Source organism: Sorex fumeus, unplaced genomic scaffold, assembly GCF_029834395.1.
Source record: "Sorex fumeus unplaced genomic scaffold, SorFum_2.1 ptg000018l, whole genome shotgun sequence".
Classification (NCBI taxonomy): Eukaryota; Metazoa; Chordata; class Mammalia; order Eulipotyphla; family Soricidae; genus Sorex; species Sorex fumeus.
The window spans coordinates 34,601,416-34,628,313 of NW_026606075.1; the positions used below are offsets into that span (position 1 = coordinate 34,601,416).

General features: G+C 40.6%; 1 protein-coding gene across 1 annotated transcript in view; it reads left to right on the forward strand.

The window, feature by feature from the left end:
* ADAMTS6 (ADAM metallopeptidase with thrombospondin type 1 motif 6) overlaps positions 1-26,898 on the forward strand; it is a 312,693-nt gene that overhangs the window by 268,090 nt on the left and 17,705 nt on the right. Inside the window, exons 22-24 of the mRNA XM_056112563.1 lie at positions 4,375-4,579; positions 22,062-22,238; positions 25,258-25,414. Of these exons, the coding sequence (XP_055968538.1) occupies positions 4,375-4,579; positions 22,062-22,238; positions 25,258-25,414 (539 nt within the window). The remainder of the gene's footprint in view (positions 1-4,374; positions 4,580-22,061; positions 22,239-25,257; positions 25,415-26,898) is intronic.

Sequence of the window (26,898 nt, forward strand, 5' to 3'; positions counted from 1 at the left end):
GTGGCTGTGAATTTCCCAAGCTATTGCCTGTCCATGAAGCTCTGTATTGGTCCTTCAACTCTGAATGAGCCTAGATGAATAGAATGTTTCTGGGTCAGGTGTTCATTTTGTTGAGATTTTGTACTATATTCCTCCATATTCCTCAGACTCATAAAGTCTCATTTGATAGATCTACTATACATCTTATGAGAGCTCCTTTGTATGTAAGTTCATTTTTTTAAATCTTGTTTATTTCAATATTTTGTCCCTATCTCTAGATTTTGTCATTTTGACAATGTGTCTTGGAATTTTCCTAGTTGGGTCTATTTTTGCTGGGACTTGTGGGCCTCTTAGATCTCAATGGCTATTTTTCTGAACTATAAGAAAATTTTATCCATGATTTCTTTAACTATTGTTTCTTCCTCACATTTGCCCTCTGTTCTTCAAGGAGTCTGGTGATTCTTCTGTTGTTCCTTTGGAATAATTTCATAGTTCTCTGGCATGCTATTAATTTCTTTTCATGCTATCTTCTGCTGTTTCCTAGCATTTTCCTCCTTCTCATCTTGGAGCTCTTTAATATTTTTGCTCAGTTTCTGTTACTCTGCTTTTCAGAGATTCTATTGAGTTTTTAATATCACCTGCCATGTTCTTCATTTCTATCATTCCTGATTCTCAATGTTTTTTGAATTTCAATTCATACTTTCTTGTGCCTTGCTGACTACCTGTGTCATGATTTCTTTAAACTCATTGAGCATCCTTATCATGGGTTACTGAAGACATTGCCTAAAGATTTTTTGGTGTCATTTATGTCTTCGGTGATACTGTTTTTGCTCATCATCTTGGTGGGCTTCTATGTGTTTTTCCCATTGGTTTTCTAGTGTTCTTGCTGTGATGGGGGAGGGGGAGTCTTTGTAGTTAACCCCCCTGAGAGATGCCCAGGGATTAGGCCAGGATTGCTCTCTTCTCTGCCCAGGAAGGATAACTGTAAGCAACATGTAATTTATTGGGTAGATCTGTCTTGAGGCAGAGCAGCAAACAGAAGGTCAGGAGCTCTGGTGGGGATCTGTCTATATGGCACAAGTCCTGTGGAGATTGCTGGGACCTTGCTGAAAGGGCGAGGCTTGGCCTCCCATCCTGGATTAGGCCCGGTGATATCACCCAACGCAAGCCTCGCCTGGAATGGTGGAGCAAACAGGTCAACTCTGGTATGATTAAGACAATATGATTCAACAGCTGATATTCTCCGAGAACAATTTTATGTTCATATTTTTACCACCAAACTTAGAGAAGGAAAAGAGTGAAGTCAGGGAAATGTCATCACAGGGTCAAGGGAGCAAAGATGGAAGGAAATGATATAGTCCAAGCTAGGGAAGAAAGGAGAGAAACTGAGACAAGTGAATGTAGTAGTAAAATGGCAAAATTAATCGCATTACTAGAGTGTGAGTTCATCCTTTGGAGAGATGTGGGAAAGGATGATTTGGTGAGCAATAAATATGTAACAGGAACTGACTAAGAAGCTTGAAATCAGAATTCACGTCAGAATGAAAATTGGGAGGATGGCTAATACTTTAAATGTTCATATATTCCAAGTGAAATGCCCAAGTTATCCATCAAGGCTAAGAGAAGACTGATAACAGAAGAGGACAACAAGTTAAAATGCAGGAGTGACTGACCCCCTGAGGCAAAGGATAGCAACACCTCTCAAATCACTGCCCCTCTGAGCCCATGAGTAGTTTAATATGAAAGTCTTTGTCCCTCTTACATTATGAAACCTAATGAGATCATGGCTGGAGATGGTATGACGGAACTTTTGTGGCTAAGTTACACACGATTCTATTTTATTCCCTAATCTTTGTGATGAAATCACTATTGTGAATTGAATCAGAGTTCCACTGTCGCTGGCATGGGAGTTATTAGTCTCAGTACACATTTTCCTCTTTACCAAAAATGGCACTAACAGCTTAGGATCATGTTCATTTGTGGAAAGCAAAAATGGAAAAACTATGAAAATCACTTTAAATCTCCTTTGGAAAATGACAGGAAAAATGTTAGTGTCAGATTTTTTTTAAGACTCAGGATTAATTTATCATCCTATAAATGAATTTTTGGTTGAAATTTTTTAGATGTTGACAACATATATTTTAAATTAGAGAATTGGTTTTGTGGGTTTTATTTTTTAAACAAAAGTTATAAATGTTACTTTACCTTTATAAGTAAAGATAATATGACGAACAAAGACCATTGTGGTTATTTGGCTAGACATGTACTCAAATTTTTCTCCGACTTCGCTGAGGTATTTTCCACACACAAAATTTGCACAATACTTAGCCCTTGCATGTATGAGACTCTAGGTTTGACACCTGGTACCGCAAAAAAACAAAAAATTAAGAACTAGCACAATGGGATAAACTTAGAGACAAAGAGAAATTTGTTCTTTTTTTGTTGATGGTGGTGGTAATTTGTAAGCTACACCTGGCAGTTCTCAAGTCCTACTGCTGGCTCTGTGATCAGGGATCACTCCTGGTAGTGCTTTAGGAACTATATAAAGGTGCTGGAGATTGAACCCAAGTTTAAAGCAAGTTCCTTAACCCATTCTATCTCTCCAACCTGAGAAATTTGTTCTTAAGTTTTCATACTCTTCTCTTTGTGTCATCTCTCACCAGAGAACATGAATATGTCCATATAGGATGGTAGCATATTTGTGATCATAAATTAAAGAGAACATTCCTATGATATGCAACTTGTGACTTAGATTTTACTATTTGACAGTTAAAAATGAAACTCATTGAAAATGGCAATTAATGGGGAGTTCTAGACCTAGCTGACTTTAAGGAAAAAGAATGAAATAACCACAAATTTTAGACATGTTGAGCATGTTCATTGTGTTAAGATATTTGGGATTCTTCCTAATAAGCTGTGTAGAGGTTATGTTTAGGAATAAAGGTGTCAAAGCAAATAATCTCCATGTTCTCACAGTGCTGGCTCAGGACCTCGCTCTAGCTATAGATGTTTTATTTATTTATTTATTTATTTAATTGTTGTGGGGGTCACTCTTAGTGTGATTCATGCCTGGTTGTGTGTGCTCCTTGCTGTCCTGAGAGGAATCCAACCCTGGACCTCACCCAAAACAAGGCTACCACTTAAGCCACATACCCAGCCCTTTGCTTTAAAATGGAATACCTAGCGTTCTCTGCTCTGTAAGAGCAATTAAGTTCTTGCAATTGTTTTCCAAAACCTGATGTCTATTTCTGAGACTCAAGAAAAATCCCTAGCTCCTTTGGTGTTTTCTTTTCTTTTTTTCAACACAAAACCCTTAGTAGTAGAAGATATTGCTTTGACACAATAATGAAACATAGTTTCTGTTCCTTGTTTGGTATATGTAAGCACTCTGCTTAGAAATGTTCAGTGACTACCGAAGCCAGGTAATAGTGACTCCTAGAAAACTCTGATCAGCGTATCTTTACTTGTTCATTTTAGTTTTGTCAAGGTGTTGGTTGAAATTAGTCATAGTAAGGTACTTGTAGCACAAAAATAGCATGCAGCACATCAGGACTCCCTCCCATGGAGAACTAATTGTTTAACATTTATTAGCACAAGGGGAGCTTCATATGTTTTACCTTAAAATCCTCATGACAATCTTAGGACGGATTATATATTCATTATATTATTTTTAAAATGTACTCAATTCTAATTTGGGGGTCACACCTATATATGCTCAGTGGCTATGCCATCTCATTGCTTAGAGATCACACAGTGATGCTCAGGGTACCATAGAGGATTGAAGATAAACCCAGTCCCCTGCATGCACGCATGTGCTCTCATCTTTTGAGTAAACTCCTGGACCCAAAATTTATTCACTTTTATTTTGCAAAGGAGCCAGAGAATAAAACTAATAACCAGTTTACCACGTCCACAACCCTTATCCTCCTTCATTTTAGAAATTAATTAAATGGGAAAAGGAATGGAACAGTATAAAACACAGACCATGCATCATTTGAACCTGGATTCTGCCTGCCTCACACCCTGTATGCTACACGTTTTATTTTGTTTTTATCTTTTGGGCCACACCCAGTGGTGTTCAGGGCTTTCTTCTGGCTCTATATTCAAGGATCACATCTGGTGGGCATGGGGGACCATAAAGGGCACTGGGGATTGATCCTGGGTTGGCCACATGCAAGGCAAATTCCGTACCTCCTATTCTATTTTTCTGACCCCAGTATCTGCTACATGTTTTGAAGGCAGTACGTTATGTTTTCCTTAGTATCACTTCTATTTGTCATTTATTACAGCCACCAGCCCTTCTAAGAAAAGGGTGGGTCCTATTGATAAAATCTCCGGCTCTGTTACCTGCTCTGAAGAAATGCTTTTCTGTGCTTCTCCATCTTCTTGCTGCAGGTGGTTCATTGGAGATTGGCTGGAGTGTAGCAAGACCTGTGATGGTGGAATGCGCTCTAGGGCAGTGCTCTGCATCAGGAAGATCGGACCTTCTGAGGAGGAGACACTGGACTACAGTGGTTGTTTAACACACCGGCCTATCGAAAATGAGCTCTGCAACAACCAGTCATGTCCACCTCAGTGGGTGGCTCTGGACTGGTCAGAAGTAAGAAAATCTGAGGCTATATGTTTTGAGATGTCTTAACTATCAGTGCCAAGGCATTTAATATTAAGGACACCTGAGCATGTGCGCATCTTAGAACCCAACAAGTAAGGATTGCATGACAGTGAATTTGGCCATGTTATATTATATTGCTGCTTGTCCGGAAGTAAGAGGGCTTGGGGAAGGAATGAGATGATGGAGGTCAAGAAAGTTGGAAAGCTCTAGTTATCAGTTTGATTTAAAATGATCCTAAAATGATGTCAAAAATATAGCAGTGAATATGCATATTATGGATTTTTCAACTGAACTATTCTTTTTTAATTGAATCACTGTGAGAGAGACCACCACAAAGTTGTTCATGACTGACTTTCAGTCATATGTTCCAACAGCCATCCCTCCACCAGTATACAGTTACTACCACCAATATCCCCAGTTTCCCTCCTGCCACCACCCCAAAACCCATCCCCCCTCTTAGCCCGCCTGCCTCTATGGCAAGCACCTCTCTTCATTCTCTTTTTCTCCTGTTGTGCATTATGGTTTGCAGTACAGGGACAAAGAGGTCATTGTGTTTGTTCAGAGTGTTCAGCATTCTTATCAGGATTGAGCTTTTTTAAATTTATTTATTTATTTATTATTTTTAACTGGGTGGCCATTTTTGGGTCACCTTGGGTGAGCCATAGCCACCAGTCTAGCAGAACCTGCCCAGGGGCCGCAAGCCTCCATCCTCCGCCTCCAGACAGTTGGCACTCAGGGAGGTTTTCCTCCATAATATGCTGTGGGTGGCACTCATATTATGAGTGGCGGACTGAACTGAGGAAGAAATGGTGGCAGACACAGCCTCCCACAGTGGGAACCCAGTGGCCCCCCTCAACTGTAGGACCAGCATTTTGCAGTAGTGTCAAGTTGAACCGGCAGAGTCCACTCATTCATGCTAAACCTCTGCCGCCATGGGGGACAGCTGCCTGCAGTGCCAAGAGCTGTGGGAGATCAGTCAGCTTCAGGGCCCATGGGCAGTGACACTTTCCTTCCTTCCTTCCTTCCTTCCTTCCTTCCTTCCTTCCTTCCTTCCTTCCTTCCTTCCTTCTTTCCTTCCTTCCTTTTTTTTTTTTTTTGCTTTTTGGGTTACACCCAGTGATGCTCAGGGGTTACTCCTGGCTCTGCACTCAGGAATTACTCCTGGCGTTGCTTGGGGGACCATATGGGATGCCAGGGATGGAACCTGGGTCAGCCACGTGCAAGGCAAACACCTTCCCCATTGTATTATCGCTTCGCCCCAACTCAGCTATTCTTGAGTAGTCTCAGACTCAGAATTGGCAATCTGCTGCTTGCTTTTTTTCCAACTATAATTAATTCTGAAACATGAATCTTGTCTATTTAGTATTAGTTTTTATAGAGTTGATTACTTCTATTGCATCTGGGAGAGAAAATAGAATTGAGGCTCAGCAAAATGTCAAATTCAGACTTTATCATTACCTTCCATTATATGATCAGTGATGATGACCTGGCTAAGATAATGGTTTTCTGGCACACATTTCTATAAAAGAATCCAGTAAAATTACCAGATCTCCAGAAATAAAACTGGTCTTATGAAAAATTAGGTAAGAGGCTAAATTTAATGCTTGACTCCTCAGTCTCCAAGAGACATACACATACTATTCTCCACATTTCCCAAGGAGCCTGATCCATACATAGTATTGGTGGTTAATGTGAAAAAGAATGTATACTTCACTATATATTAAAGAACAAATTTCTGAAGTTAGTAAAACATACATTTCCTGCTGAAGAAATTGTAGCACTTGCTTTGGGATTTCCTATAGACTTCATAAATTTGTTCTCCAAAATAATAATCATTGATCTTCATTAACCTCTGAATATAACAATTCCCCTATCAATCTTACAACTTGAGTGGCCTTATTTCCTAGAAGAACAGGGCTAAAAGAGGATCTGTGTTTAAGGTAGTACAAGGAAATGGAGAATATGATTATTTGTGGTTATCCATAAAATTTTGGCAGGAACTGGGAGTGTTCTTCCAAGTTTCCTGGCCATAGATCAGCTTCAGAAAGTATGTTGTGCCTACATAATTTTCATTTGTATTTCAATCAAATGTAGAATTTTTAATGAGAGTATTCACTCAATAGTTATGGAAAATAGCATGCACTCTTCTTTTCTCCTAGTGGATAAATTGCCTTCCACATTCATTCAAAGGACTAAATCCACTGACAAAAAATAGATGATCTAGAGTTATGCACATTAATAATTATATTACTTGGAATTCAGGGCCCAAGTTAATTTATAGAATTCAATGAAGTACATAAAGGAACACTGATTATGAGAACAAATATATTATTGGAAAACTATAGTGGGGAAAGCTGATGAATAGCTGTAACAGTTTTAAGGTTTTAGGTTGTCATTCAGCATAACTGAGCACTCATTAAATAAATTGGACAGCTACTATGAAGTACCTTCTAGGATACAAAAGAATATTAGAAGAGCATGCTCACGATCACAATCATCCTGTTGTTTGTCCATTTTCTCGAGCAGGTATCAGCAATGTCTCCTTCTTCCTAGCCCTGAGATTTTAAAAGAGCCATTTCAATGCTTTGGCATATTTGGCATATTGAGTACAACATGGAAGTTTGCCAGACTCTGCCATGCGGGCAGGATACTTTGGGTAGCCTGCCAGGTTCTCCAAAGGAAAAATAAGATGATAAGATGTTGTGCGGCCGCACATGCGGCCATGTGCTTTCGGGAGCTGGGTTTTATAGTCTTCTGTGTCTTGGCCGTTGATGGGACCAACCCAGCGCTGGTGGCAGCTGGTGGGTGTGACGCCTACCTACTGGAAGATGGGGGTCTGGTTGGAGAAGGCCCAGTCCCTATCCGAGTAGGCTTGGAGACCCGGGACCCGCATGCCTGGGTTCCTCTGTCAGTTCTTACATGCATGAGGCCCATCCAGACGTGTGGAGAGTGGTCCCAGCATGGCCGTGGCTGGCTCCGGAGGTCCTCAGCTGCTGGGGCTCTGCTCGTGGCAGGGGGGGGGGGGAGAGAAACTCAACCCTCCCCCCTCCAGGGGGCCCCGGTGAGGACAGTGGGACCAGGAGACTCTAGAAGAGCAGGAAATAAAAAATACCTGAACACATCTAAAGAATAAGGACAGTATTCAAGAAAATGGTGGGGGTGGGATGGGGGAATATTCTAAGCTAAAGGTATTAGTAATGTGGAAATTCAGTGCTACAAAGGTCAGAATGGCCTGCAGTAGGATTAGCGACTTCAGAGTTGATGGGACTGAACTGAATATTGAAAGATATGAAATTTAAAGGTGGGAAAATCAGAGGGAAGCTGGAGAAAGTATTTCTGATGAGAGAAAGGACTGACAGAAATACAAAGATTATGTGATAAAAGAAAGGCGAGAAGAAAGGGTTTGTTTTAAAGATTAAACAGAAGGTGAGGGGCTGGAGAGATAGCACAGCCAGTAGGGTGTTTGCTTTGCACGCGGCTGACCTGTGTTCGATTCCCAGCGTCCCATATGGTCCCCTGAGCACCACCAGGAGTAACTCCTGAGTTGCAGAGCCAGGAGTAACCCCTATGCATCGCCAGGTGTGACCCAAAAAGCAAAATAAATAAATAAACAGAAGGTGAGATTGGACCAAGTAGTGATAGGTAATAAGAAGGCTTGACCATATCACATTATCTTTATACAGAGAGTGGAGAAAACCACACAAGTCCATAAGCAGCTTCCAAAGGAAACATCTGCTCATCACAGAAAAAGTAAAGCCTCTTCATGTGCAGACTTATGTCAGATTGGTATCTTGACCTACATTTTTAATTGTCATTCAATTTTTTTAATCATAAAACAGTCAAATAACATCACCCCAAGAAATAGTTTGCATATATTACTGTTATGTTTTCAATGAAATTGCCATTTGAAGTGTTATCTTCTACATGTGACCTCAGGTACATTGTAGCTATCCTACTCTTAATTTTTTTTACCACATAATTTATGCTAAAAGACATTTTATTTGCATATTTTTCCTACCTCTTTATTGATATAAAGGTAAATTGATATAAAAACAATTATATTAAACACAATATCTTTTGGGATCTATGAGATTGAAATATATATACTTTTCCCCCACTTTATTTTAACACTGTGGTTTGCAAAGTTGTTCTTGATGATTTGTTATAGACATTTAATATTCTACCAATCCCACCACCATTGTTGCCTTCTCTCCACCATTAATTTTTTTAATCTTATCTGTCCACTCTTAAAAGCGACTTGCTCAGAAGTCTCTAAGGGACTCTTCAGAACTATGGGGGCTGCCTATTACCTATTGTAAACTAAGGGGGCTTCTAATCACATCTGTGCTCTTCTTTTCAAGACAGTCAAGCCAGAGCATAGGAAAATGAGGTGGTACACTGGTATGGCATACACGCATAGACCCTACCTGTCCCAAACAAAGCATTGGTATTTGAAGACTGGAGAGATAGTAAAATAATAGGGTGCTTACCTTGCATGTGGCTGACCTGGGACTTGATTCCCCCGCATCCCAAGTGATCCACCAAGCCAGCTAGGACTGCAGGGATAAGCTGTGAGCAATGCTGAATGTGAGTGACTCCCAAACAGAACAAAAACAAACCAAAAAAGCATTGCTATTTCTATAGGCAGTGCAGGAATGTTATTCTGTGCATACCATAGATCAAGGAATGCTGCTTTCAGGGCTGGGATGATAGTATAGCAGGTAGGGTGCTTACCTTTCATGCAGCAGACCTGGATTCAATCCCTTTCACCCCATATGGTCCTCCAAGCCTGCCAGAAGTGATCCTTGAGAGCAAAGCCAGAAGTAAGCCCTGAGCACTGCTGGGTATGGCCAAAAACCAAAACCAAAAAATGCTGCCGTTACTGTCTTAAGATTCTGGCTTTTGCCCTGTACGGTTTCTCCCATTTGTGTTCCAAAGAAAGGGGAGAACTATAACCTTTCCATTTCCTTACTTGGCTCTGAAATCTACCCCTTCTCTCAGTGGCTTAAAAGTAAATAAGAGTAAATATTTTTAAGAGGCACTGATTTCTGAACAAAGTGATCAAACAGCCTATTCTTCCCATAGAACTGGACCACGTTCTACTAGAGGTAAGAGTCGAAGACCCAACAGAAGAGTAGGCAGTGTTCAATCTCTTTCAGTTAAAGATTGCAAATATTCAGAGTATTCTTTTCACACACCCATGAAAGCTTTCCTCTCTACCCCTCCTCACCTCCAGCTCTGCACTGTCTGTGCCCTGCTGATCACAAGGGTGAGGTTCAACCTGTGAAAGCATGCTGCAGGGAGAGGAATTTACCCTTTGACCGTGTTGCCCTCCACCCGCCCTGCCCCCTTTGCTGCTGCTCTCCTTTGAGATTTCCATTGTTACAATGCCAGGAATTGTTTTTATTTTCCTCATCAGTGAAACCTACCCCATGCTTATAGCAAAAGGGTAAAAAGAAGCCAAAGCCAAATTAGTTGGGTGCAATACACTGTTTGGGCCACCTTTTGTATGACTAAGGGAGCCACAACTTCCCATTTCCTGTGGTCTTGCCTCACTCTTGAGATCACTCAAACTATGCTGATTCAAGTAGCTTTTTGCTTTTTGGCCTCTCTTGGCAAGAAAATGCTAGAAGTATTGCTGCATGCTGGGGAGGGGCTCCAGCAGTCCCAGGCCATTCTTTTGATGTATTTACACCATTCCTTTGACTCCCACAGAGTACCCATTCAAAAATGTTTGTTTCTTGCCCTTACTAGGGCACAAGTGAAAGACCAACTTCATACTCAAGTCACTTTATAGGACTTTTATTTAGGTGATCTCACTTAAGATAAATTGAGGTCAGGGAATCTACCTGCAGGCGACTGTGCTTTGTTTTAGAAAACAGTCTTGACTTTACCTTGCTTGCCCTGGATTCTACTCTTACAACTAAGTAAAATAAATCCCCCATTTAAAGAGAACTCAGTTTAACCCCAAAGCAGATTATTTCTGTTCTTTACAGGTGAAAGCTAAAGCATTTTCCCTAATGACTTCAAATGTTTTATTTACGAAAATGTAGTTTTTGCTTTTTGATCATAAAGTTAAAGTCTATTTGCAGCTTATAAAATTCACCTCTTCCATTGAAATGGTAAAAAATAAAACCCAAATGATCTGGTTAGATTTTAAATAATTGTGATTTTTCTGGGCTGGAGCGATAGCACAGCGGGTAGGGCGTTCGCCTTACAAGCGGCCAACATGGCCGACCTGAGTTCGATTCCTCCACCCCTCTCGGAGAGCCCGGCAAGCTCCCGAGAGTATTCGATATGCCAGACACAGTAACAACAAAGTCTCCAATGGAGACGTTACTGGGCCCGCTCGAGCAAATCGACGATCAACGGGAGGGCCTTTACCTTTACCTTTACCTACCTGGCATATATGATAAAAGAGAAAGAATGCCTATTTACCTGCAGTAGTGAGATATAATTTTACTAATGAATAAATTATTCTTTGAAATAAGTCTTCTACCAGCTATCTAGTGTTGATTATGAGAATGAATGGAATGGAATTTGATATCTATAAATTGGCTTTAATCTGGGGTCTGAAGAGAAAGTACGGTGGGTAGGGCACCAGCCTTGCACACAACCAAGCTAGGTTTGATCCCGGCACCCAATGTGGTCCCCTGAACCCCACCAGGAGTGAGCCCAGAGCCAGGAATAAGCCCTGATCATTGCCAAATATGGCTCTAAAACAAAACAAATAAATATAACTTGGTTTTAATATTTTTAAAAGAAATGTTTATTACTGAACTAAATACCTAATTTCTAATTATTACTAAAAAGTTTTACTTGATACTAAAAAGTTGTGCAAAAATATATCCTTTGCATGAGTATAGACCAGAGAGTATCCTGTAGAATACCTTGAAACATTAATAAACAAGTTAAATTCTGGTAATTATGTGCAGAATCATACCTATATCTTGCTTTTCTGGAATTTATTTATTAGATAGCTAAATAAAACTGAGACTGTCAGATGGATAAAAATTTGCTTATCAGAAGGTTAAAAAGAGGCAAAGATGAAATGTAATTAAATAAAGCAGAGAGAAGAAGTAAAAATAAAAATAAGCTAAGGGTTATCTCTGCTTGAATGTCTCTGATGTAAGGTTAAAAAAATTTGCAGGATAAAGTTCCACTTAGAATGAAGCTGACCTAAGTGGCATCCCCAAGACATTATTAATTTTTTTACAAGCAATTTTTAGACATTTAATTTTGTTATCATCCTTTAAAAATGCAGTATTTGCAAAGACCAGAGTGGAGAATTTGGCTATAGACATGTGATGTTTATGGCCAAATATGAGGGGCTCAGAGCTGATGTATCCATTAACTCAAAATGTGGCAGAATAACTTTCTTGATTATTTCTCTGCTTCCAGTGGGATCAGAATAAATATGCTTGGCTTATTTAGTGGAATTTTGGCTGTAGATTTTTGAAAAATGACTTCTTACCTCAGAAAATGTTCATTTTTGCATATAACAGAACATCATCCCACAAAAGACTGTCTTTGTGTGTTTATTTTTTAGAGCTTTGTTCCACTAGGAACCTGCCATTGGTATTTATCCATACTTCTTAGTGTTTACTTTCCCACCTATAAAATGAATGTGAAATGAATTCATTTTGAGATTTCCCTGAGGATTGGGTACATTGTGACAGGCAAAGGAATAAGACACTTGACCTGGAATAAATACGAATGTTGTCTTGTGTTTTTTTTTTCTTTTCCTTATTATCGATCTTATTTGTTTGGTTTTGTTTTTGTTTCTTGGGAATTTCTCATGATGAAAGAATCGTCCGTCCTTGCATTGTCTGTCCCGCTTAATTGCAAGCAGAACTTTGGCATAGACTCTTAGGAAAGACTTCTAGATGTTACTACAGTCTTCAAATAATGGGAATTTTTTGCTACTGGAAAAAGATATTAGCATAAGCAAGAGACTTGTGTCCTAGGCTTTATTATGCATATGCATGCTTTTAAAATGTGAAGTGTGGAAGGTAATGACACAAATGCATTTTTAAATAAATGTTCCCAATATGGAAAGCTAATTGTAACTCAGTATCCAACTTGATTTCCCTATAAAGCCTATGTGTTTCTGCCTAAAGTCTGACAAGCTTTTCTATCCTCTCATAATTTCTCTTAATGTATTTTATAATGACTAATACTTCTTTTTTTCATTTTTTATGATTTTATTTATTGAATCACCCTGAGAGCAGTTACAAAGCTTTCGAGTCTAAGTCTCGGTCATACAATGAAACACCCGTACCTTCACCAGTGCCCATTCTGCACCACCAAAAACCTCAGTATTCCCCCCTCCCACACCCTCCCCCTACCTGTGGGGCAGATGATTTCCACATTACTCTCTCTCTCTACTTTGATTACATTGAATATTTTGACACCATACCCACCATTATTATTTGGGATTTTACCCCAACACTCAGATCTGCTAAAAAGGCAACAGTAGAAAATTTGTTTTCTATTGCTGGTTATGTAAAACATATGATGTCGCGTGGCTACAGTAGTGGCCACACAATTTTGAAATTCTGAAATTTTAATACTTAAATCTGGAAGAATTTCTGCCAAAACCTGCTGGGTTCCGAGATTCATTCCTGAGTCTCTGGGATCATGGCCATTAAGCAGCTTGATCAGGAGCCAGAAAGGCCGTTAGTGGGCAGTGACTCGGAGTCCTGTTGGGACGAGGAGGAAAGGGCTGGCTCCACCCCCATCCCGTGAGGCCCCACGTGTCTCGTCACTACGGGCCCAAACCTGACTGTCCAGTGGCCTCTGGAGGATGGCGTCCACTGGGCCGCCAGGAGGAACAGGCCAAGGCACAAAACCTATTCCCACCTGGTGGCCCAGTGCCGATAACCTACTGCAGGGACTGGATGCATTTCTGCCAAAAACCATTGGGTTTCACGATTTGTTTCTGAGTCTCTAGGATCATGACCATTAAACAGGACCATTAATAATGACCATTGATCAGGAGCCAGAGAGGCCATTCGTTTGCAACAACTCAGGCTCTCGTTTGGGTGGGGAGGAAAGGGCTGGCTCCAAACCCATCTCGTGAGGCCTCATGTGTCTCATCACTGCGGGCCCAAACTGGACTGTCCAATGGCCTCTGGCGGGTGGTGGCCACTGAGCCGCCAAAGGCGAGCAGATGAAGGGATAGCATTCTTTCCCACCTGTCGTGGCCCGGTGACAGTAACCTGCTGTGCAGTCTGGATGCATTTCTGCCCAAAGCCACTGGGTTTCAAGATTTATTTCTGAGTCTGTAGGATCATGGCCGTTAAGCAGCTTGATCAGGAGCCAGAGAGGCCGTTCACGGGTGGCGACTCGAGGTCTCCTTGGGATGGGGAGGAAAGGGCTGGCTCCACCCCATCCGATAAGGCCCCGCGTGTTTCATCACTGCAGGCCCAAATCCAATGGCCTCTGGAGGATGACGGCCACCAGGCTGCCAGGGGGAACAGGCCAAGGCACAAAACCTATTCCCACCTGGGGTTGACCAGTGCTGGTAACCTACTGCAAGGACTGGATGCATTTCTGCCAAAAGCCATTGGGTTTCAAGATTTGTTTCTGAGTCTCTGGGATCATGGCCCTTAAGCAGTTTGACCAGGAACCAGAGAGTCCATGCCTCCAATTATATAGCTACTGAGCCGGAGGTGGTTTGTGAGTGTGTCTCCCACATACCTAACTTTTGACCGTTTACTTTCTTGGTAAACTTTGCCCCAAGTTTTTGGGGTTTGGCCAAAGGCACAGCAGCAATTTGGGAGTATCTGGAAGTCTGAAGGCGCCATCAGGATGCTGATGCACTCGACTCACAGGTACAGATTGACCTGCTGGCAGCACCATACCTGCTGACTAAAGCTTCTTAAGTGATCTCATAACTTGTTTTTCTACTGACACTAAAAGCTAAGGTATGCATTCAAAGATTTAGGATTTAGTTCCAACTCTACCACTTTCTCTCTACTGAGTCTTGATGAAGGTGTGAACTGTGAAGCTCTAATGGAATGAAAGATAATAATATCGTTATTGTCAAGAGAGCATTAGACATTAATAAGGTGACAGGAAGTCTGTAAGGTTTTGACTTCCAAAATGCATGAAAGATGGGGGAAATCTGATGTAACATTAAGAGAACCAAACACAGGTGGAGCCTATTTAGGAAACTTAAACTAGGGCATCACTCATTCTACAGAATGTTGGACCAGAGATCACATTTGAATGTTTTGGTTTCTTGAAATATGAAGTTATTGGATTGTTTTAAGGCTTAATACATGCAAAATATATAGTACCTAATATCCAGGTAACACTCAGTAGGCCTTAGCAATAGGCCTGCTGTTTTATTTATTTATTTTGCTTTTTTGGGTCACACCCAGCAGTGCTCCTGGCTCATGAACTCAGGAATTACTCCTGGCGGTGCTTGGGGGACCATATGGGTTGCTGGGAATCAAACCCGGGTTGGCCACGTGCAAGGCAAATGCCCTACCCGCTGTGCTATCACTACAGCCCCCAGGCCTGCTATTTTAAAGTTGTTGACTCTACTGGTCATTTACTTGTCTACTTCATTTAGAAAAAAATAATGATTGTCATTGTATAAAATGTTTGTGATGAGTATGTAACTTACAGCACTTAGCACAAACCACTTAATATAGTGTTTATTATAGGAAAACAGCTATTGTTATTATATAATAATAGTTTTGGAAGCATGGTAATAACAGCAGCAGTGGCAGTACTAGTTTTATACCTAGCTAACTCTAGGGAATATTGCAAATTATTTTTCGTTGTGAGATGTAGGCAATGCCTTCCTATTGGGGCACAGGAAGTACTTTTAAAATCTCTAAGGGGGTGAGACAATAGTACAGTGTTCTTGTCTTGCACACAGCCAGTCTGGTTCAATCCCTGACATCCTAGGTGGTCCTCTAGAACTATAAGGAGTAATTCCTGAATGCAAAACCAGGAGTAATTCCTGAGCATCACCGGTGTGGCCCCCAAAACAAAAACAAACCAAAAAAGTTTGAATGTTTGTCTTGAGGATGACAGTAAGCCTTAGAGGACCTTTTCTTTTTAATCAGAAAAGAATATAATTTGGATCTGTACTTCAGAGAGTGGATGGAATGAGCTAAGAGCAAGGAACAGAGGCCTATTGAGAGTCATTGCAATACCAAACATAGAAAATGCTATTTTCTGAAGTGAGGTTCATGGCAGTGAAGACAGAGAGCAACAGATCTGAGAGAGAGACTTAGGGTTTAATTGAAACTGTGATTGATTATATGTGAAGAGTGAGGCAGCAGCTGGAAATCAGCATGTTGATTTGGCTGTGAAAAAGAGAATTGGGATCAGGAATCTCAATCTCCAAGTTCCAAACTAAAAGCCTCCTTTGGAGTCATCTTGGAAAGAACTAGATGCTATCCTTCAAAATGCATCTTAAAACTTTTTCTCAGTTGGAGGAAATAAATTCTTTTATTTTCAGTGTTATGAAGTGTTCATGGGATCCTTGAGTTTCACATGAAAAAAAAATTCCTTTTTTTCATTCTGTCAAATGCAGCAGATTCAATAATTACCTCCAATCCTGCAACTAGTGTGTTTTGATTTACCTGGTGGTGAATCAAAATCGTCTTTTCAGATATATAATTTCATATACATATATGAAAATATATACACATACATACATATTTTTAATCTGCAAAAGTTATTATTCTGTGAAATTTAAAATCTGGACAAAAAGTGTCGAGCTTTTTACCAAAAGCCTACAGGGGATTTTGCTACAGTGACATGATTTAAAATATCCCTGTCCTGTTGAGGTACAAAACAATAACCAAAAACTAAAATATACACACACAACAACAAGAAAACCACCTAAGTTATATAGCTTTTTCAGTAACATATACAGCAACTATCAAAAATAATTTTTTTTCATTTATCCAAAGTTTCATTTATTTAATTCTCAATTGGCAGGTTGAAAATTCAATTCTCATTTGGGTCAACAGAACCTAGACTAGCTCTGGACAAGTTCCTGGCACCAAAGAAGTGGGTAAACCAGCTGTCCAGAGCGGCCAACTTAGCACAGTGCAATGCTAAGTAAAGTCCTTGTACTTACAGAGAGGAACTGAACCGAAGGCACTTGAACATGGATTGCAGAGTTTGTGGAGAGAGGGTATGGCTCTGTGAAACAGCCTGTGTGGCGAAGGCTCTGAAAGAGCACATATATAATATATTATATATAATTTAATATATTACATGTACATTAAAGTAGACAGATGTGTATTGTTGTGGAGGGAAGAAGATAGAATGCATTCTTAAGCCCTCTGTTGAATCTTGGTGTGCAGGTTGAGCTGCATACAGTGATAAAACAACTGATGGGGTCAGAGAGATAGTACAGGGGTTAAGGCATTTACTTTGCCGATGGCACCACACATGGTCCCTGAGAACCACTGGTAGTGATCCCTGTGCACAGTGTAAGGAATAAGGCTTGGGCACTATCATGTGTAACCCCAAAACAAAAATAAGATAAAACAAGTGGAACAATTTAAGGAGCACATAGTCTGGGAGTTCTGGAAGCACACGGACGTCCGTATTACAAAAGAGATGAGTGGGAATCAGGGACACAGGACTATATGCATTGCCCAACCCCTTGACATATTTTGTGCTTGTTGCTCCTCCCCATCCCGTCGGTCCGGTGGTTCCTGTAGAAGACCCTATAGAAGTCCTGAAATGTTTTTAGGGTTTTTTCCTGTTTGTTTGAATGAATGATAGGTATAGAAACAAGACTTCAAATTACAATGGTTAATATGGTATACACCTGACAGAGAGGAATTACGTATTTTAAAGAAGCATTCAGATGCACAAGCAACAACGCTGGAGGACTTTCTTAAGCCACCAAGTTAAATAGGTGATTTTAGAAACATCATTCCATAACCTGGAGAAGAGGTCAATGACAGGCTGTGTGACACAGGATGAAGCATCTTTTCCTTAATATGAAATGGCTAGTCAGATAGAGCAGTCAGATGCATTATCTTTAAATGATGAATGGGAAAAGTCCAGAAATTGTCTATGCAATAAATCTTCACCTGTGACCATATGTTCTTCGCTACTATAAGAATCACTTATCACTTAATCCCCGTTATTCATCGATTTATTCGAGCAGATGCCAGTAATGTCTCCATTCATCCCGGTTGCGTGCTAGCGTAGCCCAGTGGTATCTGTTCGTTCTAGGAACATGCAGAGCCTCAAACCGATCATTTAGGGTCTTGACGAAGAAGTCTGACCATCTTATAGGTGGGCGTCCACGTGATCTTTTGATGTCCCGTGGAATCCAATCAGTAATGGCTCTAGTCCAGCGGTTGTCTGTAAACCTCATTACGTGTCCAGCCCATCTGATTTTTGATGTCTTGGCAAATGAGACAGTGTCCCTGATTCTTGAGCGTTGACGAAGATCAGAACTCCGGATTCTATCTCTCATTTGAGTGAATTGTGATATTCCAAGCATAGTTCTTTCGATTCCTCTTTGAGAGACCCGAATAGCGTTCTCATCCTGTTTTCGTAGGGTCCAGGTCTCTGAGGCATATGTTAATGCAGGAAGAATAGTGGAATCAAAGAGATGTGCTCGTAGCTGGAGGTTCTTTGTCTTTTTAGTTATTTCTTCAATGCTCTTGAAGGCATTCCAAGCCACTCTCTTCCTCCTGCGCAACTTAGGTGCCAGGTCATTCATCATGTTGATTTCTCGACCTAGGTATATATAACTGTTGCATTCGGAGATGGTGGTTCCATTGAGAGCAAATGGAGCGTCAGGAACAGGCTGTTTCTCATAAACATTGTCTTCGTAAGATTCAGCTGTAGTCCGACCTTTCCACATTCACGGTCAAAGTCGTTCAGCATTTGTGCCGCTTGGCTGATGTTTGGTGTTATTAGAACGATGTCATCAGCAAAGCGGAGGTGGTGTAGTTGCCGACCATCTATCTTCACTCCCATGTTTTCCCATTCCAGCCGTCGCATGATGTTCTCAAGGGTGGCACTGAAGAGTTTTGGTGAAATGGTATCACCCTGCCGAACCCCTCTCTTGATATGGATGATTACTTCTTTGTAGAATGGTGAGATCTTGGTAGTAAATCCGCAATAGAGCTCACGAAGGATCCTGATGTATTGAGTTTGTACGCCCTGATTGGCTAGGGCTTCCATGACCGCTTCCGTCTCAACAGAATCAAAGGCCTTCTTTAAATCAATGAACGTTAGACAGAGTGGCATCTTGAACTTCCGAGATACCTCAATGAGCTTGGTTATTGTGTGGATATGGTCGATGGTACGGAATCCTTTTCGGAATCCAGCTTGTTCACATGGTTGTCCTTCATCTAGTGTTCTGCTAATCCTATTCAGGATGACTCGAGTGAATAGTTTGTAGATGACAGACAATAGGCAGATTGGGCGATAGTTGCCAATGTCGTGGATGTCTCCTTTCTTGTATAGTAGTACAGTCCTGCTGGTTTTCCATTGGGATGGAACCTTGCATTCAGACAGGTAGCGTGTGAAGAGTCGAGCCAATGTATTGATGAGTACTGATGGTAAGTTCTTCAGGTGTTCAGGTCTGATCTTGTCTGGGCCAGGTGCTCTTTGTTTCTTTACCGACGAGATGGCATGTTGGATTTCGGAAGGGAGAACATTGGGAACGACATATCCATCATGTGGTATGTGGTATGTGGGCAAGTGGATGTGGCTATTAAAGAGATCTGAGTAGAAGTCATGAATAATCTTCTCCATTGCCCTTCTGGAAGATGTGATAGATCCATCATGATGTCGGAGGGCAGTCATCTTGGTTTTGTAGTTGGTGAAGGACAGGCGGGCATTACGAATGTTTTTCCCAGCTTCTGCTGCATCTACCAGTACTGCTGCTCTCCTGTTTTTGAGGTAATCCTTGATGGCTTCTCTGCACTGTTTTGCCAGTTCGGATGTTCGCTTGTGGTTGCCTGAGGCACGTGCCAAGCCACGTTGGTGAATAAGTTCAAGAGTGTTTGAAGAAAGATGGTTTTTTGTGGTTATCTCTCTCTTGGCATTCCTTGCACAGTCATGGAGGTGCTGAATCATTCGATCGTATTCCTCATCAATGTTGTCAATGACGGCGTCTTCTCATGTTGCCGCAATAGAGCCAAAGAGCTCCCAGTTGGTGGTTGTTCTGGGAGTCCTCTTCTTAAACCTTGCATTCTTTTCTCCTTGTTCTGTGAGGTAGAATTTTGCACGAAGAAGACGGTGGTCTGATCTCGTTTGGAATTTTGGGACAACAGCAACATCGGTTAGGCAAAACCGCCAATTGAATATGATGTGGTCTATTTCATTGTGGAACCGTCCATCGGGAGACTCCCATGTCCAACATGTAGATTCAGCCTTTTGGAATTGTGAGTTACCATGGAAGGTTTTGGTTGACATGATGAACTCAGACAGTCTGTCACCATGTTCGTTCCATTCCAGGCCATGGGTTCTGATGTGGAGTTCATCAACTGATCTTCTTGGTCCTATCTTGGCATTAAAATCACCGACAATGATCTTGTAGAAGGTGTGATCTTCTTTATAGAACTTCTCCAGCTCCATGTAGAATTTCTCAGTTTCTCTTTCACCATAACTGGATGTTGGTGCATAGACAACAAAAATAGAAACTGCCGGTAGTGCGCCACATTTATTCAAGTGTAATCGTCCGATTCGGGTTGTTAGGCATTCAAATGAATCAATGCTCGTTACTAAGTTTGTGTTGACAAGGATACCGACACCACCGATGCCTCTTTTATCACATGTTCCAAGGAACAGTTCTTCTCCAGTGTCAAAAACAGCATGATGGGATTGATGTCTTCTCGTTTCGGTCAGACCAATGATGTCGTACTTGATCTTTCGTGCTTGTACCATAAGGTCTTCAATGGATGCAGCAGATGCCAGCATACGAGCATTAAAAGTACAGACAATCATTTTTGTTTTTCTGCGTTTTGGCAGCCTATGTCTGCCTTGGTGTTTTATCAGCCTCTCCTTCCATATCCTTCTCGACTCTGCATATTCAGGGTTAGGGAAATGAGATACATTTATTACTGGATTTGGCATATCAATTTGGTCTATTTGGCATAGACCACGGATAGCTTGCCAGGCTCTGCCGTGCGGGTTGGATATTTAAGGTACCCTGAAAACTTAGAGAAAAGTAAATAAATAGTCGCGCGGCCGCGAATGCGGCCACGCGCTCCTGGGACCTTGTTGTGATAATCTCTGGATCCTGGCCATTGTTGGGGTTACACGGCAGTTGGAGGGTGTAACTGTCCAGCTACTGACAGGTCTAGTCCCAAACCGTGCAGGCTTGGAGATCTCAGCCCCGGGTCCCACACACCTGGGTTCCTCTGCCAGTTCTGTTATGTCTGAGGCTTATCCAAGTGTGTGGAGAGTGGCCCCAGTAAGGCCTTGGTTGGGGCCTGGAGGTCTTCAGCTGTTGGGCCCTGGCGAGGATAGTCAGACACAGGGTAGGAGACTGCCTTGTGCTCTCCCGGGAGCTTGTTGTGATAATCTCTGGATCTTGGCCATTGTTGGGGTTACACGGCAGTTGGAGGGTGTAACTGTCCAGCTACTGACAGGTCCAGTCCCAAACCGTGCAGGCTTGGAGATCTCAGCCCCGGGTCCCACACACCTGGGTTCCTCTGCCAGTTCTGTTATGTCTGAGGCTTAACCAAGTGTGTGGAGAGTGGCCCCAGTAAGGCCTTGGCTGGGGCCTGGAGATCTTCAGCTGTTGGGCCCTGGCGAGGATAGTCAGACACAGGGTAGGAGACTCTGCCTTGTGCTCTCCCGGGAGCTTGTTGTGATAATCTCTGGATCCTGGCCGTTGTTGGGGTTACACGGCAGTTGGAGGGTGTAACTGTCTAGCTACTGACAGGTCCAGTCCCAAACCGTGCAGGCTTGGAGATCTCAGCCCCGGGTCCTACACACCTGGGTTCCTCTGCCAGTTCTGTTAATTCTATAATTCTTAATTCTATAAGAATATCTAATCTAATTAACTTCTCCTCTCACAAAGACAAGCCTTGTGGTCTACTAACATAAAAATCTTTTTTAGAAGACTACACCCTACACCCAGGAAAGAAGAAACCAAGGATTCCACATTCCAACGATTAACTGAATTTTATCACAGCTGTATGTGGTCAAGGATGTGGGGGGGGGGAGGGGTTAGAGGAATAAACCTCATAACAATTAAAAGAAAAAAAGAAAGAAAGAAAATATGTTAGCCAAGAAAAGCAAACATTGGACTTAGCTCTTAAGACCTTATGGAAAAAAAGATAAAAGTACTTCTGCTCAAAAAAACCTTAAGAAATGTTTCTATCTGTGAAACAGCCTAGAATGTAGTGTCTATGCAGAGTATAGACCCAAATACACACTTTAAAAAAGACTTCTTGAATTTTCCCCCTCTCTTTAGACCTTTTTTATTTATTAGTATTTATTTTACTTCCAGTGCACTCCCAAGTGTGGTCCAGGATTCAAGCATCGAATTGTTCTGTGCAAGAGCAGTGACCTCTCTAAAACATTCCCAGCTGCTCAGTGTCCAGAGGAGAGCAAACCCCCTGTCCGCATGCGCTGTAGTCTGGGCCGCTGCCCTCCTCCACGTTGGGTCACTGGAGACTGGGGCCAGGTAAGCCTGTTGCACCATGGGTTCCAGCTGAAGCAGCACCTTGAGACATTAGAGATTCCTGAGTGGCTATTGTCAGGGCTCAAGAGATGTGTTTAGATATGATTTCTGTGTGTGGAGCAAAGCACAGAGTGTGTCTGTGGCCGCACAGACACATTTGTCTCTCCCACACCTGTATTCTTCCCACATCCTGATTTCTTGAATCCTAGTATTTTCATTGAAATTAAAGACAAATTGTCTAGGTGGCCAGAGATTTGAGCAAATAACCAAAATTTTGAATTTTAGTTCCAATTCTCTTAACTAACTAAAAGACAGATCAGTCACACTAATGTCTTAATTTCCTTTGTCAAATAACACCTCAATCTGAGAGAAAAGATGTGGGAACTGTAACTACCTTGATAATGGGACTGCCAGTCTCTGAAAGATTTATTCAGACTTATTTTTCAATGGGTTAGTTTCATGTATGTAATGTGGTAAGATGCAATAGTTTAGGGCTTTTTATTTATGTATTTCTATGTGACACTCATTTCATTTTTATTCCAATTTGTCTTTCCAGTTTTCTTACTTTTAAATTGTATTATGTGCTGAAGGCAACCTTAAACCCTTAAAAACAATTGGTATATTTGAATAAAGAAAAATTAGGTATTTTTCTTTTGATCATTATAAGGGGCATTTTAAAATCCTGCAGAAAGTACATTTCTATAATTAAAGGCCCTTTCTGTGGTTTTATAATTAACCTTGTAGCGAGTTCACTGAAAATATCTGAGATCCAAATAAATAAAATATAACTACATCAGCAGTTGACCTGTCATTCCTTATTTAAAATGGCATTTCAGAGAAGTACTTGCTAAAGTGTTGGTCAAAAGTTAAGATTGCTATAGTTTAGCAGTTTTTATACACCTCTTTTGTTATAGTTGAGAGTGCAATGATTATTTAAGTTTCCAGAAAGCAAATATTTATATTTGTAAGTATATTTATATTGCTCTGCATTCAGCCCCAGCAAAAGAAGTAGAAGCAGAAAATAATTAGCATTTGACTTGTATAAGAAATAATAAAGGGGCTGGAGCATTAGCACAGCGGGTAGGGTGTTTGCGTTACACTTGGCCAACCCGGGTTTGATTCCCAGCATCCCATATGGTCCCCTGATTACTGCCAAGAGTAATTTCTGAGTGCGGAGCCAGGAGTAACCCCTAAGCATCACTGGGTGTGACCCAAAAAGAAAAAAAAATAACAAATTGTATAACAGCATTATGTTTATGAAGTATTTAAGTGCAATACAGATGATTAGGTTAAGCATTTTATGCAGCTATTTCACTGTAGGACTGTGACCATTTCACAACACAGAATTGGTGTCATGCTAGAGAAGGTCATAATTTTTATTTAAACCAGGTAGGCATCTCTTTTTTACTCTTTGTTACTGTTTTCTTTTAGATAGATAAAGATTGCTTGAGAGATTTTGCATGCTAGTGATTTCACCAAGTAACAGTTAAGAGTCTTCGAAATGTTGTCAAGGTATATTATCCCCTAATAAAATTCTGATTAGCTTCCTAATATTAAAACTAGCCAGTGAAGAGAGGCTAGAGAGGTAGCACAGTCTACAAAGCTCTTGCCTTGCTTGAAAACAGCTCAGGTTCCATCCCTGTACTTACCTATGATCTTCTGAGCAAGATCTAGGAGTAAGCCCTGAAAACAGCTGGGTATGGCCCCCAAACAAACAGAAAATAAAACAAAACTCACCAGTAAAAATACCTTTTCCTTCCCAAAGTTGCTTTAATACATTTTAATGGTACATTTATCTGTCAGCCTTTATTATGAAATTTTAAAATGGACATCCACACATGTTCTCCAAGTGCTTTGTGAGTTTTTATAAAGAAATTCAACAGAGCTCCAGTTTGTTTACCTTGTAAATATCACCATTGCCTTTCTTGACTTCAGATATCTCCTTTTCACTTTCATCCCAAATCTCACACACCTTCTGGTATCTAGGTGTAGCTCTAAAAATAGGTGCAGTTTTATTCCTCTCCCTGAGCAACTGATCAGCCCCAGCTAAACTAAGCCACTGAGAATAACTAATTCTGTAGTTACTGAATCCCCAGCAGATCAAAAAGGAGAGGGAGTCACTCTGGTTTGTGTGACTAACAATCCCCTAGAAACTCGAGGTACTTATTTAAGCAAAATAGGTATTTTGTTTTTAAAACAAAACAAACAAAACCTCATCACTAAACCCACAGAAATTATTGCTATTATCTTGAATTGGGCTGGAGCGATAGCACAGCGGGTAGGGCGTTCGCCTTACAAGCGGCCAACATGGCCGACCCGAGTTCGATTCCTCCGCCCCTCTCGGAGAGCCTGGCAAGCTACCGAGAGTATTCGATATGCCAGACACAGTAACAACAAAGTCTCCAATGGAGACGTTACTGGGCCCGCTCGAGCAAATCGACGATCAACGGGAGGGCCTTTACCTTTTACCTTTTATTATTTTCATCAGCCATAGAACACTTCAATGGGCTATCAGCTTGTTGCTCTACAAGCTTGTCTGTATATCAGATATATCCTTGTCCCGATTATTCTACTTCATCATACTCCTGGTAGAGCTTACAACCCCCACTTGAAACTGTTGGAATAATAATCTCAGATCATCTATTTTGGGCTAGGGTCTCCTAGCTTTTATTTTCTAGGGTAGTAACATGATCCTTGAGTTTCCAAACCATTCTATCTATATTAGAATGACCTAATCAGACACTCCTCCTAGATGAACCACATTAGCCTCAAATGTTGATAAGGTGGTGTTCATGCCCAATTCAACCAGCTTAATCAATGGCCAAACAAATAGCAGTATTCCTACATTATTTTTTAAAAGTTGATAAGTAGATATATAACAGAGATAGACATATGTCAGACTGATTTGTATGAATATATATATATATATACACACACACATACATATAAATAAACTTTTTAATGACATCATTTATTTTTACCTCCCCAAAATCACTATTTTGTTTTGTGTTTTGGCATTTAGTGTTCTGCTCAATGTGGCCTTGGGCAGCAAATGCGAACTGTGCAATGTCTTTCCTACACTGGACAGGCGTCTAGTGACTGTCCCGAAACTGTTCGGCCTCCGTCGATGCAACAGTGTGAAAGCAAATGTGACAGTACCCCCATTTCCAATACTGAAGGTAAGTTTCCCATGGAGAAGGGGCCCAGGGTCTATAACAACTCAAAGCAACAGTTCCCACAGTTTGAAAAATCTCCATAAAACCGCTACAGGCTTTATAGTTTATTTGTAAAAGAGCATTTGTAAAAATCTGTAGCATTACCAGATATGTATCAGTAAACCTACATTTTTCCTGACTCTCCCACTGTGTGACCCTATGTCCCCTCAGCTCTCTGGACTTAATATATGGCCCAATCCAATGAAAAACTAGATAATCAATCTCTAAAGTCACATCCAGCCTCACATCCTATGCTTGACTTATGCTAGAAATATTGAGATGATTTCTAATTAACTGTACTTACAGTGAAATTTTCTGTTCTTTTTTGGGTATAATGATTCGCTACCTTTGTGAAGATTAAAATTTATGCTTGTTACACATATAATGAATGTATTCATTTGAAACGGCTTATTTCAAATGTTAATTTCCTCATAGAGAAGTTCAATTGATAAAGATCATTTTATCACTGTTTTTTACCTTTTAATAATGGAGAACAAAGGTCTTTGGGCACTGAAAATTTTCTTTTCTTTATTTCTTATTAAGTGGGATATTTTATTAACAGCAAATGCCAGTCCAAATCTTGAATTTTTTTGAAATATCACTAACTATATGATCTTTGGGGCTAGGGATGTAGCTTGGCAGTAGAGAGCTTGCCTGTAAGTCTAAAGCTATGGGTTTGATCCCAGACACCTTCAACTTTAAAAAAAAGGTAAGTAAAAAAAGAATAAAATATATGTACTTGTGAAAGATACTCTAATAGAAATCATAGGGATTTCGTGGAAACAAATAAAGAATATTTGTTTTGTAGAAACAAATATAGTATAATCAGGAAGATCATACCCCCTTCTCCTATGAAAAGAGGCACAATCAAATACAGACTTCAACATCAGAAACCATAAATTTAAATTAATCATGTAAGAAAACATACTATATGCCTAGCTTAAGAAAACAAAACGAAACAAAGAACTATTCTGAATATAAGTTGCTAATTTTTTCAGATGAAAAGTACTTGCTCATAAAATGAGACATAGTCCTTTTAACACAATTTATACCCTTGAAGGATATTTTTAAGTCATATTCTCTATTTTCAAATGTTTCCGTGGGAACTTTATTTTAGGAAGGACATTCATCTTTTGTGACAGGATGCAGAGAACTGCATCTTTGCAAATAATAAGTTTTTCATGTCTAAAGCTCGGCATTATATGTCTTTTGTATATAATTTCATCTTTGAAAGAAATATCTAGGTCTAGTGTTAACTATACTACATTGATCCAGAATCACAACTTTAATTTGCAAAATCTCTCGGAGTAGTGATATTTATTCTTTTTTTACTTCTTTGTATGGGACATTCTAGAAATTTAGTCTTAAGAAGGGTTCAAAAGACCATGCAAGAACAAAAGTATTTTTCTTTGCAAAATATCTTTAAATTAAATAAGAATGTATCTCTT